A 12,265-nucleotide genomic window follows, 5' to 3' on the forward strand; every position below is an offset into this window, starting at 1 on the left:
TGCAGGTCAAGAAGTAACAGTTAGAACTGGACATGGAACAACAGACTGGTTCTAAATTGGGAAAGGAATACATCAAAGTTGCATATTGTCACCCTTCTCATTTAACTTACATGCAGAGTACATCATGCAAAATGCTGGACTGGATGAAGCACAAGCTGAAATCAAGACTGCTGGGAGAAATATCAATAACCTCAGATATGCAGATGACACCACCCTTATGGCAGAAAGTGAAGAACTAAAGAGCCTGTTGATGAAAGTGAAAGAGGAGAGTGAAAAAGTTGGCTTAAAACTCAACATTCAGAAAACTAAGGTCATGGCATCTGGTCCCTTCACTTCATAGTAAATAAATGAGGAAACAATGGAAACAGTGAGAGACTTTATTTTGGGGGGCTCCAAAATCACTGCAGATGATGACTGCAGTCATGAAATTAAAAGACACTTACTCCTTGGAAGAAAAGCTATGACCAACGTAGACAGCATATTGAAAAGCAGAGACATTACTTTACCAACAAAGGTCCATCTAGTCAAAGCTGTGGTTTTTAGAGTAGTCATGTATGGATGTTAGAGTTGGACTATAAAGAAAGCTGAAAGCTGAAGAATTGATGCTTTTGAACTGTGGTGTTGGAAAAGACTCCTAAGAGTCCCTTGGACTGCAAGGAGATCCAACCAGTCCATCCTAAAGGAAATCAGTCCTGAATATCCATTGGAAGGATTGATGCTGAAGCAGAAATTCCAATACTTTGGCCACCTGATGTGAAGAACTGACTCATTGGAAAAGGTCCTGATGCTGGGAAAGATTGAAGGCAGGAGGAGAAGGGGATGACAGAGGATGAGATGGTTGGATGGCATCACCGACTCAATGGACATGAGTCTGAGTAAGCTCCAGGAGTTGGTGATGAACAGGGAAGCTTGGCTTGCTGCAGTCGCTGGGGTTGCAAAGAGTCGTACACGACTGAGTGACTGAACTGAACTGAACAGAGACCAACCACTATTCATGTATCTCACTATTTCATGTATTCAGTCATTCAGTCACATCAATAAACAATCACCAGCACTTAATTTCTACCAAGCAAGAATGGTGGTAAACATTACAGATGATCCTGCCCTTAGGAAAATCCTAGTTCAATTGGGAAGCCTGAGATTAGCCATCCTCACCCATTCATTCATTCATTTATTCACTGAAGAGTCACCAACACCTAGCCTGTGCAGAGTCTGGGAGAGGACCCCTGCTGGATGACCCAACAGTGGGCTCTACTGGGTGTCTCCAAGCAACCAAGCCTCCCTCTAGATCCCTGGCCTCACCCCAGTGCTCCGCCTGCTGCCCTCACCATGTGAGCAAGCCCCAGGGGCAGCTGCCAGAGCCCATCACAACGCCTCCCCACAGCATGCTGAGGGGCTAACTCCAGTGTCATCTTCCTACCAAAAACCATGAGTCCATTCATCCCGGTGGCCACCCTTGCAGCCATCCACCTGTGTATCAACTGATCTTTCTTGATACCCACAGGTCCCAGAACCCACGATGCATTCTGTCTGGAGGCTCCTGGTCCTCCTCGGCTTGCTGGCCTTGCCCTCAGCCCTACACAAGCCACACCAGCCTGGCCTGGCCAAGACTCACACAGACAGCAAATCAGCTCTGGCGAGAAGTAAGCTAACCTCATGCTCTGCCCGCTGTCACAGGGAGGGTGGGAAAGCATTACCCAGCTAGATGAGCTGGGATCAGTCACTTACCCTCTTTTCCTTCTCTTTTTCATAGACCCAAGGTACAAAAAATTGAGGTTGAGTTGATCATATGCCTGTTCATAGCACATCGTCATTATCAGGCACCATAGCAAGGCCCCGCTTGTGCTTTATTTTATTTTATTTTCCCCTCAACCTCTTGTTGTACTGTTTTTTTGGACATTATTTTATGTTATTTTCCCCTCAACCTCTTATTATTCCCCTCTTCCTTAGCAGGTAATGCAGTATGTTTAATATATGTGTTTTAAAATACCCATATCCTTGTAAAACATAGGTTGGCCATAATGGTTGTTCAGATTCTTCCATGACATCTTAATGATGTCAATAAATAAGTTGATGCCAACCCAATAAACAAGACTTCTTTTTTTTTTTTTACTGTTTTTTCTGGACATTATGCTGTTGACATCTGTTGCTTCACATTAATGCGGAAAAGTCCATGAAATTCATCCACTTCACCACCACTTGTCCATCTCCCTAGGGATGAACACTTGAGTTGTCTCCAACTCCCTGCTAGTATAAACTGCACGGTGATGAACATTCTCATATGTGTTCCTTTTAGAACCTGTGGGAGAATTTCTCTGGGGTATATCCTAAAGGGAGACGGCTGGGCTCTACAGCAGATGCAAACTGAATTTAGCTAAAGACTGCTAGGCTGCTCTCTAGAATGATTACACCCATTCCAGTAACAAGCAAGCACACCTCTGTCCCCATGTTTCCCAGCACTGGAGAAAACCCACCTGAACCAGTCTCTGTGGGCTGCCATAGTGAGATGCTACAGACCAGGGCGCTTGAACAACAGACATTTATTGTCTCACATCTCTGGAGGCTGCAAGTTCAAGTTGCCAGGGTTGGTTTCTGGTGAAACCTCTCTTCCTGGCTTGCAGACAGCCACCTTCTCACTGTGTCTTCACTGAGCCTTTCCTCTGTGTGCACACAGAGAGTGAGTGAGTGAGTGTACTCTGGCATCTCTTCTTCTTCTTATAAGGACACCAGTCCCATTGGATTAAGGCCCCACCCTTATGACCTGGTTTAAGCTTAACTCCTCCCTCAAGGCTTCATCTCCAAATAGCGTCAAATTTGGAGTCTGAGGCTTCGATATGTTCATTTGGGGAGGGGTAGTGCAATTCAGTACATAATGTCATCTTTCTAAATGTCTGCTAGTCTGTTTGTTGTTGTTGTTGTTGTGAGCAATATCTAATTGTTTTAGCTTGACTATCTGATTAGTAGGAACTTTGAGCATCATATCTATTTTTAAAATTTTATTTATTTATTTATGACTGCACTGGGTCTTCGTTGCTTTCTCTAGTTTCCACAAGTAGGGGCTACTCTTCATTGCAGTGCACGGGCTTCTCATTGCCTGGCTTCTCTTGCTGCGGAGCACAGGCTTCAGGCATGCAGGCTTCAGTAGCTGCAGCCCGTCAGCTCAATAGTTGCAGCTCTAGAGCGTGGACTCAGTAGCTGTGGTGCGTGGGCTTAGCTGCTCTGCAGTATATGGGCCCTTAGCCAGTGAATTCTTAACCATTGGACCACCAGGGAGGCCCTGAGCATCACATTTTAATTTTTTAGCCATTTTGACTTCTTTGAATTCGCTGTTCTTACCCTTTCCCCATTTTTCTATTTGCTTTCCATTTTTTAAATTCTCTTTGATTTGAGGAGATGTTAATTTATTTGATGTTAGTCCCTTGTCAGTCTAAGCACTGCTAACATTTCTCCCAAACTGTCACCTGTTAACTTTGTGGGTAGATGCTTCATTGAAGAGGAATATTTTCAAACTTAGATGTAACATTTTAATTCATTTGGAGGCCGTCTGTATGTATATTTATATACGTAAGTTAGAGATTCAACTTCACTTCTCTCCATTTGAGTCCATTTTCTCATCTACTAAATGATTAAATTTCCAAACACATGGATTCCCTTTTGAGTTCTGTGTTCTGTTTCTGTGTAACTGTTTCCATACCAAGAACATAGTATTTTAAACACTGCTGCTGCTGCTAAGTCGCTTCAGTTGTGTCCGACTCTGCACAACCCCATAGACGGCAGCCCATCAGACTACCCAGTCCCTGGGATTCTCCAGGCAAGAACACTGGAGCGGGTCGCCATTTCCTTCTCCAATGCATGAAAGTGAAAAGTGAAAGTGAAGTCGCTCAGTCGTGTCCAACTCTTAGCGACCCCATGGACTGCACCCTACCAGGCTCCTCCGTCCATGGGACTACATCTTTGTAAAATGCCATTTCATCTGATAGAACTTTCTTCTTCCAAATGAATTTTAGACTGGGTTTAGTTCATTGAAAAAGAAAAAATAATCTTCTGGAAATTTAATTAGGATTTCATTGAATTTGTTTATGAATTTAATGATATTTTTGCAAAATTCCATTATCCAATTGCAAACAGTATACCTTTTTGTTTATTCAGATTTTATTTTATAACCCTTAATAGAATTTTAAAGTTCAGCAAATGCTTTGAGCATGCTTTGTAAAATTGATTCCTAGAGATTTTGTGAGTTTTGTTGCCTCAGTAAATATTGCCTGATTTTCTATTATGTTTTCTAGTTGGTACTGCTGCTACAGATGAAAGGAGAGTTGTTGATTTTTGAATATTAATCTGCTACCCCAAAGTCTTATGGTTTATTAGTTCTAATAATTTGTCTTATTTATTCTGTTCAATTTTCTGTCCAGAGTATAACATCATCTGCAAATAGTGACAGTCTTTTCTATTTTCTTCTAAACCTTACAGTTTGTGTGCCTTTTTCTTATTTTGCAGTATAGCCAAGGTCTCCGATAGGGTTGAGAATATATCTAGAATTCTTCACTAAGTATATTTTCTGTAGGTTTTTGGAATATAGTTTTTACTTTGTTAAAGAAGTCCCCTTATATTCCTAGTTTCCTAAATTTTTCTTAATCACAAATCCATATTAGCCTTTAACAAGTGCTTTTCTGCATGTAAAAATTACCATTTTAATATTTATTATGTTAATATGATAAATTATATGAACAGATTTTCTTATGTTAAACCCATCCTAGCATCTCTAAAATAAATACTTTATAAGGTACTATAATTATATCTAGTGGAGATGATGGAATTCCAGTTGAGCTATTTCAAATCCTCAAAGATGATACTGTGAAAGTGCTGCACTCAATATGCCAGCAAATTTGGAAAACTCAGCAGTGGCCACAGGACTGGAAAAGGTCAATTTTCATTCCAATCCCAAAGAAAGGCAATGCCAAAGAATGCTCAAACTACCACACAATTGCACTCATCTCACATGCTAGTAAAGTAATGCTCAAAATTCTCCAAGCCAGGCTTCAGCAATACGTGAGCCGTGAACTCCCTGATGTTCAAGCTGGTTTTAGAAAAGGCAGAGGAACCAGAGATCAAATTGCCAACATCCGCTGGATCATGGAAAAAGCAAGAGAGTTCCAGAAAACATCTATTTCTGCTTTATTGACTATGCCAAAGCCTTTGACTGTGTGGATCACAATAAACTGAAAAATTCTGAAAGAGATGCGAATACCAGACCACCTGACCTGCCTCTTCAGAAACCTATATGCAGGTCAGGAAGCAACAGTTAGAACTGGACATGGAACAACAGACTGGTTCCAAATAGAAAAAGGAGTATGTCGAGGCTGTATATTGTCACCCTGCTTATTTAACTTATATGCAGAGTACATCATGAGAAACACTGGGCTGGAAGAAGCACAAGCTGGAATCAAGACTGCTGGGAGAAATATCAATAACCTCAGATATGCAGATGACACCACCCTTATGGCAGAAAGTGAAGAGGAACTGAAAAAAAACCTCTTGATGAAAGTGAAAGAGGAGAGTGAAAAAGTTGGCTTAAAGCTCAACATTCAGAAAACAAAGATCATGGCATCTGGTCCCATCACTTCATGGGAAATAGATGGGGAAACAGTGTCAGACTTTATTTTGGGGGGCTCCAAAATCACTGCAGGTGGTGACTGCAGCCATGAAATTAAAAGACGCTTACTCCTTGGAAGAAAAGTTATGACCAACCTAGATAGCATATTGAAAAGCAGAGCCATTACTTTGCCAACAAAGGTCCATCTAGTCAAGGCTATGGTTTTTCCAGTGGTCGTGTATGGATGTGAAAATTGGACTATGAAGAAAGCTGAGCGCCAAAGAATTTATGCTTCTGAACTTTGGTGTTGGAGAAGACTCTTGAGAGTCCCTTGGACTGCAAGGAGATCCAACCAGTCCATTCTAAAGGAGAATCAACCCCGGGTGTTCTTTGGAAGGACTGATGCTAAAGCTGAAACTCCAGTACTTTGGCCACCTCATGCAAAGAGTTGACTCATTGAGAAGACTCTGATGCTGGGAGGGATTGGGGGCAGGAGGAAGAGGGGACAACAGAGGATGAGATGGCTGGATGGCATCACCGACTCGATGGATGTGAGTTTGGGTGAACTCCGGGAGATGGTGATGGACCCAGAGGCCTGGCATGCTGCGATTCATGGGGTCACAAAGAGTCAGACACGACTGAGCGACTGAATTGAACTGAACTGAATTATATCTTTACAAGCTACTATTTTATATTATATTTTTTGTAGTATACTATAATGTACCTACAATGTATCAAACCAAAATTTATATTTTGTAATGTCATGTGATTTTTATAATATACTATTAGGTTTGTTAGCTAGTCATTTATTTAGGATCTTAGCAAATTTTTCATATATAAAATTGATACATAACTTCCCTTGTACTGTTCTTTTTTCTAATTTTTCACTTTTAATTGGAGGATACTTGCTTTGCAGTGTTGTGTTGGTTTCTGCTGTACGACAACGTGAATCAGCTATAAGTATACGTGTGTTCCTTCCCTCCTGAGCTTCCCTCACACCACTCCACCCCACCTCTCAAGGTCATCAGTCTTGTACTGTTCTTGAAGCAAGTTGTACTAGCCTCATAAAGAGAATTTTGCATCTTCTTTTCCCATTTACTTTCATAATTACCTTTTTATAAAGTTGTGTAAGAGTCTTCCATGGAACCAGGGACTCTTTGTGACCCATGGACTATAGCCCACCAGTCTCCTCTGTCCATGGAATTCTCCGGGCAAGAGTACTGGATGCTGGAGTGGGTTGCATTTCCAGGGGATCTTCCTCCAAGGGATCAAACCTGGGTCTCCTGCATTGCGGGCAGATTCCTTTACCATCTGAGCCACCAGGGAAGCCCCCCAGTAGATCACTCGGCAAGAAGTGGGTGCTGCAGCCTGCAACCTGGGCCTCCTGGCTCCAACACCTGCCCCCCAACCTTTGCCAGGGCATCATGCAATGTCACTGTTCCCATGTCTATTTCTAGTTATTGCCCAGGGCCTCACGAAGCACAATACAGAGGGCCGAATCCAGAACATTCACCTCCTGGACAGTCTGAATGCCTCTGGGCAGATGGCCCCGGGGATGGTGGGCTGGCTAATCAGCAGCATGAGCCATCATCACCATCAAGAAGGCAGGTGAGATCCTGAACACCATCCCTGGCCCTGGGATTCCTTACAAGGCTCTGGGTCAGAGGGCAGAAAAGCTGAGGCCTGGAGGTGCAAGACCTGGGAAGAAGGAAGGAGGGAAGACGAGTTGGGGGGAGTCACTGGGCAACGCAGCACAGCATAGTCATTAAAGGCAGAGGTTTCAGGAGCAAAAGTGTCCTCACTTACATCCTGGCACTGCCACCAACTTTGGGGAAATTGTTGGACCACTCTGATCTCATCTATGACATAGGTACCCAGAGCACAGCCCAGATAACATCTGGGGTGCCATAGGAACCCAGGGCTAGAGTCAGACATTTAAACCCCACTTTATTGCTTGAAAGCTGTGTGACCCTGGGCAAGGTATTTGAGCTCCCCGAGCTTCAGCCTTGAGTCCCATCAATGAAATGGGCATAATGACCCCTGCCTCCTGGAGTTGTTAGGGGCTTTCCGCACTGCACTCATAGCCACTGCATAACCACTAATTATACAACTGCATGGCCGTTGGTATAATTAGTCTCGCAGAACTGGGCCTCTTTCACCTTCATTTTTCCCTCCTTCCTCTCAATGGATGCAGGTCTCAAGGGTATTCAACTGCTGTGCCCTTGACCTGCCTTCTCTGTGATCTGAATCCCTCATTCCCTCCATTTTAATGAGTCCCAGTGCTCATCGCCTTGATGTATGAGGCCACACTCACTTCCCTTCATTCATTCCTGTGACAGTCATCCTCTGAGAGTATTAGGCTGGCTCTGAGAACAAGCCCAGTGGCTGGGTCTGCAGTTGGCTGTGGGTTTCACGAGACAGCTGTATGGAGCTATTAGGGGCGCTCGGGGTCAGCTTGCAGCCCAGGACTCCTACCAGGAGCTCTTGCCAGCAGAACATCTGTAAAAGGATCTGACTCCAAACACAACTGCCAGCCTTGTCTGTCAACCCAAGGTCTCGAGGTCTGAGATCCTTCAGCATTGGTGGGGGCCTTTTTCTCCTTCCTTGTGTAGTGCCAACATTACCAACGCTCAGCTGGACTATGGTGGGATCCGGATGTCTTTCCATAAGGAGTGGTTCACAGCAAACATCTTACTTGGATTTGACATTGACTTGAGACTGTGAGTCACACAGAAGCAGGGTCTGAAGGGCGTTGTTGCTTTTCATTGGGAGCCGGGAGTGGGGGCAGGCAGATTTTGGCCATTTGGGGAACCCAGATCTTTCTGCCCCAGCCTGGTTTCAAATCCTGGTTTCCAAACTCACTTGCTGTGTAACCTCAAGCAAGTCACTTCACCTCTCTGAGCCTTGGTTTCTTCAGCTGAAATGTGGATGGCGATCACTGATAAGTGGAGACAGGTCATTTGCTCATTTAAACCTATGTGAGTTCCCTACAACGATCTTTAAAATGGTGCACTGGGATGACCCAGAGGGATGGTACGGGGAGGGAGATGGGAGGGGGGTTCAGGATGGGGAACACGTGTATACCCATGGCAGATTCATGTTGATGTATGGCAAAACCAATACAATATTGTAAAGTAAAAAAAAGAGAGAGAGAGAGAAACACTTTAATGATCTCATCACCCTTCCCTCTGCCTGTTTAAACTGTCCTTTAACATTTGCTGCTCCCAAGGAAATGGAGGGCTCCACTAAGTGATAAAGATTCTTAGAATAAAATTAAATCTCCATTTTTTTATTTCCAGAGGCCCCCTCCCAGAAAGTGTTAGTCACTCAGTCGTATCTGACTCTTTGCCACCCCATAGACTGTAGCCTGCCAGGCTCCTCTGTCCATGGGATTTCCCAAGCAAGAATACTGGAGTGGGTTGCCATTCCTTTCTCTAGGGGATCCTCCCAATGCAGGAATTGAACCCGGGTCTCTTGGCTTGCGGGCAGATTGTTTTACCATCTGAGCAACCGGGGAAGCCCAAAGGCCCCCTAATCTAGTCTATTTAAAAGGATCTATGGAAGCCACCCAGGCTATTAACATTTTTCTCCTTAATCATTGACAACAGAATTTAATATCCAGGCACCGTGGAGCCCCGCAGGGCTGGTTTCGCAAAACAGCCACTCTCCATGTTGGCTGCTTTCTCCTCCTTCTATTCTTTCTCTGTCTCCTGCCCTTTCCCCTCCTCCTCTCTCTCATCCGCAGGCCCTTCAATAACCATATCATAAAGACACACGAACGCATGAACCTCTCTGTGGAGTTCTGGCTGGAGAAAGATGAGTTTGGCCGGAGGGATCTGGTGATAGGCAAATGCCACGTGGAGCCCAGGAGTGTCCACACGACCTTCCTCACTGAGTAAGATCCCAGCCACCCCTTCCCAGGGCTGGGCCCCTTCCCGACCAGCACTGGCTTCGGTCGCGCATCTCCACCACCTCCTTGAAAAGCCCTAGACCGACCTCACGCTTTCCCCCAGACCTCTTCCTCCTCCTGCATTCCCATTCTGGGGATGGCCCTGCCAGCCTCCCAGAAGCCAGACTCTTCCTCCCCCTCCCCACAGGCCATCTTCACCAGGTCCCATTAGTGACCTCCTGGCAGCCCTCACCTGCTCCCTGTCTCTCCATCTCCACACCCACTGGCCAGGCTCATAGTCCACTTTCTGAACCTCCTCCAGCTTTCCCTGACTCAGACCTCACTGCCTTCACTCCATTCTCCCCCTGCACCAGGGGGATTTTCTGGTCTTCATTCTCCCCCAGCCCAGAAATCTGGTCTTGTCCACCCCCCGCCCCGCCTCAGCTTCAAACCCCCCAGCAGTCCTCCAACACCCTCTGGAGAGAGAGCAAACTCCTGGATGTCACCCAAGGCCCTGCTTGTCCTGTCCCATGCCCCTCTCTGCAGCCCTTTGCCCTCAAGCCTCTCTGAGGACTCCCTCCACCAGCATGATATATTTCCATGCCGCTGCGCCTTTGCACATGCTGGTCCTTAGGCCTATGTGCCCCTCCCTTCTCCTTTAAAGCTCCTCCTCATCACTCAGCCAGTCGACAGATACTTAATGAGAGCCTACTGTGTGCTAGGCACGATGCACTTAATGCTAGGGGTACAGTAGTGAACGAGATAGAAAAAAGCAGATCTGAATGAAGATCTCTAGGCTGGCTGACCAAGTGAGTGAATCCCAGCAGACTAGTGAGTCCCTCAAGGGCGAGATCCATGTCTGATTTCTCTCCATAATTCCAGATGCCTGAAAGCAACTAGGTCCTCAGTGTTTGTATGTCCATTCATTTATTCATCAGATATTCACTGAATGCCTAGATCATGCCAGACATCCACATAGAGGACTGTGGGGTGTGGCTACTGACCTGGTTCTAATCCAATCAGCACTTAACTAACTGTGTGACCTTGGGCAAGGCATATCACTTCACCCTTTGATTATTGCTTACAGTGACACCTCTCATGCAGAGCTGGCTGAGGAGTCAATGGCTGTGTGAGATGTTCTCCACACACAGCCCTTGACATTAGTGTTTCCTGTATTTATCTGTTCTGTGCAATACACCCACCTCTCTTTCTAGAGCTATCCCACCAAAGGTGAATCCTTTTCTCCGCAACTTCAGAGACAACCTGGAAAAAGTTATCCCACATCTGATAGAAAGTCAGGTAAGTTTGGGAAAAAGGGTTTTCACCTTGGGCATCCTTGAGTCTGTGGGTCAAGGCATATATATTGGCATTTCATTGAAGAAATGGGTCTTTAGAACCTGGGAAATCTCCATTAAAATGTTCAGTTTTGCCATCTACCAGCTGTGTCTTTAGGCAAGTGACTTAGCCTCCCTGAACCTCAGTTTCCCCATCTGTCGCATGGGAACCATCACATTCTCTATTTCACAGAAAGTCACAGAGATTCAGGGGGGCAAAGCAGAGTAGTGTGGTGCAGGGCTCCTGGCAAATAGTTGGCACTCAATACAGGGAAGCCACTCTTGCCATGGTTCCTTGTTGAAATCCCATGGCTCCCAGCCACAGGCCCTCCAGTTTTCTTCCTCCAGTCCTGGGTCTGACCCTTCTTTCTGTCCTGGTGGCCCAGGTATGTCCTCTGATTGATGAGATACTCAGGCAGCTGGATGTGAAGCTGTTGAAAAGCCTCATGGGTAAGTGAGCACCTGCGTCCGTTTGGTGGGGAGGACTGAAGATAGGCAAATGGACAAGAGAGCTGCCCCTGCTTCAACACCCGTGGAGGCCTTCTGAGGGGTGTCTGCATGTGCTCTGAGAACACTCGGAGGTGAATGAGTGACCGTGACCATCACTGTCCCCAAATGAGGTGGGACAGTGGAGGGCACCCCTACCAATCAGACTGTACCCCATCAAACCTCCAGAGCTTCCCCCAAGATCTCCACTCAATCCTTTAGGGAGCACTGACCCCCCTACCTGAGCCCATCTGAGCCCCAGTTGCAGATAAACAGATAAAGTCCCTGCCTTCAGGGAACTCACTATGAATGAAAGACACAAGAAGTGATTAGATATCATTTTAAGAGTTTCAGTGCAAATGTCCCCAGCACTGGGCCTTGGTCAGCATGGAAGGATGAGAGACCCCTTCGGTGTGGAGCTGGGGAGTTGGGGGCAAACACTTGGTGACTGATTCTGCCTCTTCTACTTACAGAACAGGATATTGCTCATGAACTCAACCAACTTTGAGTCCAGCCAACCTTCCGTGAACTAGATTTGAGCGCCTCCAGCAGCCACTGATGATTAGAGGGAAATAACACACTTGGAGACTTTAAGTCTCCCTTACAATGGGGCTTCTGATGCCCCAAAAACTTGTACCACAGGTTCTATGGACATCCTATCCTCTTCCATAATAAATTCTAGCTCTGAAGAGTGCAAAGGGCCTTCTGCCTAGGTCCTGAGGTTTGGGTTCCAGAAGTCAGACCTGATGAAGATCCATCCTGAGACTGGATACACCTGGGCTTGCTCTTCAGCCCAGAGATGATACAGAAAACATTTCTTATCCTGTAATTTGCAGTCAGCAGCCCCCATCCATTGATCTGCTCATCAGTGCAGGGAGGGTCCTGTTGAGATTTCCCAACCTCTCATCCATTCAACCCATATTTATTGAGCACCTGGCTTCCCTGGTGGCTCAGATGGTAAAG

The 12,265-nt window shown here is 45.7% G+C and overlaps 1 protein-coding gene across 1 annotated transcript; it reads left to right on the forward strand.

Annotated features, from left to right (window-relative positions):
• The first annotated feature begins 1,519 nt into the window (after positions 1-1,519).
• BPIFA3 (BPI fold containing family A member 3) lies at positions 1,520-11,810 on the forward strand. The gene is made up of 7 exons (XM_068987868.1): positions 1,520-1,643; positions 7,051-7,201; positions 8,206-8,313; positions 9,339-9,488; positions 10,697-10,781; positions 11,203-11,266; positions 11,776-11,810. Exons 1-7 carry the CDS (start codon positions 1,520-1,522, stop codon positions 11,808-11,810), a joined length of 717 nt encoding a protein of 238 aa, XP_068843969.1.
• The last annotated feature ends 455 nt before the right edge of the window (positions 11,811-12,265 follow it).

The sequence above is a fragment of the Capricornis sumatraensis genome, chromosome 15 (assembly GCF_032405125.1).
Source record: "Capricornis sumatraensis isolate serow.1 chromosome 15, serow.2, whole genome shotgun sequence".
NCBI lineage: Eukaryota > Metazoa > Chordata > Mammalia > Artiodactyla > Bovidae > Capricornis > Capricornis sumatraensis.